At 49.2% G+C, this 7,500-nt stretch overlaps 2 protein-coding genes across 2 annotated transcripts in view; both read left to right on the forward strand.

Annotated features, from left to right (window-relative positions):
• Positions 1–7,500, forward strand: part of LOC307230489 (zinc finger protein 385A-like) — a 187,547-nt gene that overhangs the window by 106,903 nt on the left and 73,144 nt on the right. The gene's annotated exons all lie outside the window — the stretch shown is intronic.
• Positions 239–7,500, forward strand: part of c1ql4b (complement component 1, q subcomponent-like 4b) — a gene marked incomplete at its 3' end in the record, with an annotated part of 10,370 nt that continues 3,108 nt past the window's right edge. The window contains exon 1 of the mRNA XM_080000050.1: positions 239–781. Within this exon, the coding sequence (XP_079856176.1) occupies positions 242–781 (540 nt within the window). The 5' untranslated portion in view covers positions 239–241. The remainder of the gene's footprint in view (positions 782–7,500) is intronic.

Raw genomic sequence — 7,500 nt, forward strand, 5'->3', positions numbered from 1 at the left:
TCTGAGTTCCCTGTCACCTGCCTTAGACCCGATCCCAGAATAGTTCCTTCCTTTGCGCCTCTACCCTCCACTATCGCCCATCTCTTTCCTCCATCATCTAGATCCCCTAGTCTGTTGCTGCCTAGAGTTCAGTCTGGCCGGGACAACCATTCCAGCCAAGGGGGAAGAGGACTTCCTCACACTGGCCGCCTCCCAACTCAGCCGCAAGAAACGTGTCATCGGGGCTGGGGTTGGCGTGGCCATGGTTCTGGTCCTGCTGGTGGCCATTCCCTTATTGGTCCACACCACCAAAGGGGTAGGGTCAGGAGGAGGGGGCAGCCATTACGAAATGCGTGGTAGCTGCAAGATGTTATGTGACACTTTCACCCCCCCGCAGGGAGAGCTGACCGCCGTCTCGCCTCAGCCCCCAGACTTCGCAGGACGGAAGGGCAAGCCAGGCTTCCGTGGGAGCCCGGGACTTCCAGGCCCGCCCGGTCCCAAAGGGCCCCCCGGAGAGCCCGGCAAGCCCGGCCCTCCTGGACCCCCTGGCCCGGGACCGGGAGGCTACGTGCCCTCTTTCTACAGCCCCAAGATTGCCTTCTACGCAGGCCTCCGGAAACAGCACGAAGGGAGCGAGGTACTGAAGTTCGACGATGTGGTGACTAATGTGGGGAACTACTATGAACCAAGTACTGGCAAGTTCACCTGCCCTTTGCCAGGCATCTACTACTTCACCTACCACGTCCTGATGAGGGGCGGAGATGGGACAAGCATGTGGGCGGACCTCAAGAAGAACGGACAGGTGAGGCAGCTCTGTGTGTGGGTGTGTGTGTGTGTGTGTGTGTGTGTGTGTGTGTGTGTGGGCGGATGTGCGCATGCACGTGGCCTATTGCAACAGCCCAAATAATTGTGCACCCTATAGGTGATATAGCATTCTTTTTGTGTGTTGGAACCAAGCTGCCACGCTGCCCAACCCGGCGCGGCGACCAACTCCGGTACAGAAATTTATATCTATCGGCTCAAAAAAAAAATTGTTTTCCCAAAAATGACCATAGAAAACACACCTCTCTACAATGAGACATGAGCACCCATGAACACGGCACTGGCTCAAACTCTATACTTCTCAGAGCCCGTTTCAGTGTGGGACCAAAAATTACTCATAGCCAAATAGAATCATTCTGATCATACTAATGATGGACCTCATGTTTCCTCTTCATATAACTAACTAACATAACCGTTCTAAAATGATAAAGTTAACCTTTGAATTAATTAAATATAATTGGCGGATTGGGAGCTCCAGCGTACATGCCGATCTAAATGCGGGGAATGAACTCTGTGGGACGAATATCATGAATTTCAGGTCTTTTTTTTTTAACTTCATTTCAGCAGCAGGGAACCGCCAACTAAATAACAAAATCACTCCCTGACGCCGGGCTCTTCTCCCCTCTGTGTAGCGTCGCGCACCCAGCCGGTCGCGCACCCAGCCGGTCGCGCACCCCGCTCCCCGGCACGCCGGCCGCTCTCGCCGAGAGCGCTACGGGGCCTGCCCACCGGGGCTCGCCCTGGCACGAACAAGAAGATTCCTTTACTCTATGGGCTGGAAGCGGGGGGCGGGAAAATCCTTTGGCTGTGGGCGTAGCTTCATAGAGAATGGACAACCGCCCGTTTTCCCCGCGCACACACACACACACACACACACACACCTGACTTGGCTCCCTGAAAACATCCCCGCTTGTAACAAAGGCACATTAACATATGATAAGACTTAAAACTCTCACAGGCGTGGCCCGCCAGCGTCCAGTACCTCGCATGAGCGACTGGAGAACAATGCTCCTTGCTGCCGACGACAAAAAAGTGAGTGAGCGGCGGAGAGGAAGAAAGGTGGAGAACGGGAGTGTGACGGAGAGTAAACGCCGAGCGATCGGGGGGGGTGGCGATGCGCCGCGTCTCGGTGGAGCGGTGCCAAAACACAACAGCTGGCTACCGTCCTCCGAGGAACACCCCAACCGCCCCCGCCCCCCGGCTTTAACGCCGATAAATAAACAGGCGAAAACAAGTCTGAAAAAAGTCGCGAAAAAGCTTCCATCTGGAGATCCGTGACAAGCAAGTGCCGAAGCGTCGCTCCGCCCAGGGGCCCGGGTTCTGGCACGTGCTTCTGAAGGGAGGGGCGGCGTCTGAGGGTTTGATCGTGCGATCCCGCTTCTCCTACACGCCGGTTCCCTGCCGGCGTCGGAGGACGGCATCAGAGCCCTGACCCCGGGGAGGTTGTTTGTTTTGTTTGTTTTTTTTACTGATGACACGCTTGCGTACGTTGACCCGTCCAATCCGCCTCGTGTTCTCACTGATCTTGTGAAAAAAAAATTAAATCGAACTCGGGCCCCGAAGATTTCGTGGGGGTGGCGTCAGGGGCCTGGGTTCACAGCCCGACTGGGTTCCCCTAAATCTGTCCCCGCGCCTGGTGAGTTTCACGTGGCGCCACTTCAAACGTTTTTTAGCAGTAATTTACATTCATTACTGCAGATTTGGGATATGAGCCGTGTTTAGTCGACTGTATTTCTCGCAGGCGTATGGTTTTATATTAAGCACGGTACATCGCAGACTGCACTTCAGTTTGTATTTTTCCCCCCTTTCGTTTCCATTTTAATGTGATTTTATGTGAACCTCCAAGCATCATAATATCCAGGACACATATCTTAACATTTTTTAATTGATTGGATCTATAAAAACACGCCTTTCCGATTTTATCCATTTGACGGGGCGACTGTAAACCGCTGGGTAAAGAGGGCAGGCAGGAAAATGCGGGACATAATTGGGAGGCCGTCGTTGTCGCGTATCAGTGCAGATATTGTCATTCCTGTCCTCTTCCACTGTTCAATTTTTCATGGCCCTTAGATGAGATCTCACCTGCTCCACCTGTGCCCCTCCTTTACATTTGGGCACGCACACACGCACACACGCACACACACATGCACACACACACACTTCCTCTTTGGTTATTGACTTTTACCCATTAATTATCTTTTCCATCGCTTAAATTATTTAAGCCTTTGCAGTGCCAATGTTGCCTTCATTCATTGTAAACACAGGTGGCTCTGAGTTCTGAATTGACAAGAGGTTCACAACCTTGGGAGTGCTCTTAATCGTGAAATTCACATTGAACAAGCCGGCGAAAACAAGCTGCATTTTACAAAACGAATCGTTTAAATGACCTGGGCGGGGTCAGCGGATCTCGCTTTCGGCCATTGTGTATCTTTTAGGCACGCTTTAATCATAGAGGCGTGTCAGCCTTTTTGTGAAGTTGTAGAAATGCATGCAGTGTGTGTGTGTGTGTGTGTGCGAGCGTGTGTGTGTGCGCCAGCGCGCGCGTACGTGCGCGTGTGCGTGCATTCAAGCATTGTCAGACTGACACTGAGAGTTTATCCACCTCATATTGAGAAGAGCTGAGATTAAGGCACGGTCTGAAAACCGATAACAGTAAAGAGCAGGCCACAGGCGAGTGGGCAGAGAGAGAGCGAGAGAGAGAGAGAGAGATCAGGGAAAAAGAAGATGGATGGATATTTGCAGGAGAACAAGCCAAGGAGGATGAGTACAGCTACAGGGATCCTAACATGAGAGGGTTTGCCTCAGACCAGGATAAAGAAGACGGATGAGAAGGGGAGAGGAGGGTGTTCAGGCAGAGGGGGTCTGACAGAATGTCTGACATAGAAGTCAAGAGTCAAATATCTCACAGCTGTAGTGTAAACATTGGAAGTACTGATATTGACAAATATTGACAACAGAGCTCTCCAACCGCAGCGTGTACTGTATATTTGTGCTGATGTGCGAGGCGTGACGGGCGGAGGGCTGCTGTAGTGAGTGTGAGGAAAAAAAACAAAAAAAAAAAAAAAAAAACATTTTCACTCCTCATGTCAGATAAATCACCGCAAGATTTGTGTTGACTTGGATGACCTTTTTAAATGGATTTATCGTTCGCAACTAATATGTACTCTGCCCTTTAGAATGATGGGCAGACGGCGGGAGTATGAATATTTGGGTCCCAATGTGGGAAATCTGACAGGCTCAGCTTGGAAATGATCAGTCTCGGCACGCGTTCACACCTTTTCCAACGTGAGGTTGACAGCGGCGCCTCCGCCGAGAGACGCATTTGGCTATTGACTAAAGGTAACTTGGTCACATTGTAATGCAGGGGTTGTCCTACGTGTGTGGGTTAATGAAGTGTGCCACTTTAAGGAAGTGATCCACAAGGACCCGGGTGATTGTCTTGACCGCCTGGACGACTCGGGTCATCGAGGACCGGAGAGGGGAGAGCGGACCGGGACGACCTGTAACGGGTCAGGGACGCTCTCCAGGATACAACTAGTTAACCAATAGCCTGGTTTTTCTGTCAGGACGGTGGCTGGCCACTTGTGATGCAGGACAGTTTTTTTGTTTTTTTTTTATGGTCTGTCCATATCACAGACCGGTATGCCGCTCCTTCCGATCGAAGAACCAACTCCTCCAAGGACTTCTCCTTGTTGGGAACATCATAGCGGCGCAGCCTTTTGGTGTGAGATGGCGGGAGAAAATGCACCGGGATTGGGCTAATAGCTGTACGGCATGTTGAGGGGGAATGGCCCCCCTCTTCCCTCGTCCAGCAAGAACCCTCCCTACAGTAGTACAATCACCCAAGGAAGGGGACGGAACAAGAGCGGTGGATACCTTCCGACTAAATACCTCCCGCAGGTCTCGGCGCTCTGATGGCACATTGGAATGATCGGCAACACTGGCCCAGACCCCACTCCACCGACTGCCTCAGAGCCTCGATAAGGGGATAATGATGAGTGATCCGGCGGAATCCCAACACTGGGGCGAAAACGGCGGAGTCACTGAGATGGAATAATATATACTCAGCAACCAAATTAATTGGCGCAGTATAGAGACAAGAAACCAGCAGGGCAAGCATTCAAGGGTCCTCACTCACTCACTCACTCACTCACTCACGGGCATGTGAGGGGTCTCGGACGTCGCCTGCAGCCCTGGAGTTGGGGAAGGCTGACAATTGGTGTATCTGTGTTCCCCCAATGCAGACAAACATAGAGCAAATCAGATGCTTGGATGAGATGATAAGGTCTGGAGCCACACGGCTGAGATAGCGGACCTTCGTGCATGCGTTGAGTGAGACCTGCCTCCGACCTGCACCGGTTGCTCAGACAGGTTTGGTAAATCGGAGGAGAGCAAATAAGCTCTGGCTTGTAGAATTGTAAGATGCATTTGCTTCATTGTCAGGAACAAGTAGGAAAATAACAGGTGTGTAAAGTATGTAAAAACACAAGTTTATTGGTTCCTTCAATTGAATAATAGTAAAAATTCCCTTATTTAAGTTGAAAAGATGGTTCATTGATGGGCTTGGACTGAATTTAAAAAAAAAAGTCCCATTTCCCAGTTTGTACAGTAGGTGTGATGTGGCTCCTGTCAGATTTAGAGGCTTAATAATTGATTTTCTCAGACAAGGAGTTTCGACCTAGTGTGACTATTCTTCTCGCAGACGTTCATTCATTTCATGTAAGTGGTTTTGTGACAGCATTTGCAGTGGAAAATAATAGCTTCATCCAACTTATCCTGGCAACACGCTCTGAATTTATTTTATAATTCATTATAACAGAATATTTTCGTAACATCGGCCGCGTGTGCGGTCAGAATTCCTTATCATTTGCCTGCCCTTGTTTTTTTTTTTTCTTGAAGACACAAACAGTCAGATGAAGATTTGTACCTACACAGTCATTATTTGGCTCCATACACTATGGACACTATGGATACACTCTGTTATAATGGCTGAGGCCACTATGTTGTGTTGGCTAATAAGACCGGGTCCTTGTTACTGAGTTGCTGAGTCTTTGTTGTGCTTTCACCATTTTTGTCATTATTCTCCCTCATTAAGGCAGCACAGTTTGTCCTATGTTTCCTGAATAGTGTTTTGCGCCATGAATGGTCGTTAGATGGCATTTGCATTTGTGTTTTTACATGATGACACAAAATAGAAAATGGTATTTGTGGAAAGTATGTATGTTTAGAGAGTATGTATCGATATGTATGTGTAACTTATGCAATTATTATTTTTCTTTTTTTATATTGTGAAAATGCTTCTTACAGTAACAGGAGTCAATATGTAAATGGAGTATATGAGAAAGAACCTCTCAATTTTAGCAGAAAAAAAAAAAAATAGACAGCTTATTTAAATTTGAAAATAAGACAGCTTGTTTTAAGGCCCTGCCTTTCTTACTTTCACTGCAGTTTGAGTAATGCAAAGATACTCCCCCATATGCGCAAAAAGACTTCGCTGTAGAGCCAATTAGGGACTTTCTAATCAACATCTTGACACCTTAGGCCTAGAGTGTCACTGCACAATATTCGCATTTAGTATGCCAATTACAGTATGATTTAGTGCGGCTGGCCAAGTCTTCCACGTACCGCCCCATAGTGGAAAACGGAAGCTTCACGGAAAAGGGGCGAAAGGGAAACGCAGGAGCTGCTACAGAATGTACCTTTTACATCGTCCTTCCTCTCTTCACACAGCCCTCCCCCGGTCCCCCAGGTAAGTTAAAGAGACCCCCCACCCACCCACCCCAACCCCGTTCCATCGCCTCGCTCTGCTCCGGGAGCTCAGTATATCACAGTGAATGAATCCTGTCAGCTTTATTACCACAACACCAAGGACTGCTGTGAAACAACACAAAACGGAAAAAAATACATAAAGAAATAAATAAACAAGCTCGCCACATGCGCCGGATCCCTCTTACTTCTGCAGCCCTGCACCCCACCTTGCATCCACCCAAACGCACACAAACAGTCTCTCTCTCAAACCCTCCCTCACACGCATGGCCGCACGCACGCGCGCGCGCACACACACACACACACACACTATACACAAATTTATGTGCTTGATCTCGTCCCATTACTCAGCCCCGCCCCTCCGCTGGTTTGGCTTCAACCACCCCAACCCTGTGCTTGGACTGTTAAAAGTCCATGCAGCTGCTCCACCCCCACCCCCACCCCGCTTTCACCGTGTTCCCTTCACTTCCCCGAACCTCCTTCCATTATCATCCTATTTTTCGGCAATCATTTTGCTCCCAACATAGAGGGTTGAGTCGTCCACATGCACATAATATGAAATATTTTGCCATTTATTTACATCAATCAAACCGGGGGGCATCAATATGTTACACGAGTAGATAAGTTAATAATTTGCGTGCTAACCATATTGTTACTCTTCCTTTTACTCTTTCACTCACTCTCTTTCTCCCCTCCCTCTCCCTTTCCATTATATTTTACCTTCTCTAATGAAAAGTGGAGGCAGTGTAATCTTCCTCTTTCCCCCACGGGTCTATCCCCCCTCTCCAGCAGCAGCAGATCAAGTCAGAACAGCGCTGGGCCCACGGACAGGAATTTGCTCCCTTGTCGCTATCAATCTCCGCCGCTGTTGACAATAATCCCAATTTGCCTTTCTCTCGCGTTCTGACTCCCCGAGTCCCAGCGCACCCTCCT

This window comes from Zeus faber (assembly GCF_960531495.2).
Source record: "Zeus faber genome assembly, chromosome: 5".
NCBI classification, from domain to species: domain Eukaryota; kingdom Metazoa; phylum Chordata; class Actinopteri; order Zeiformes; family Zeidae; genus Zeus; species Zeus faber.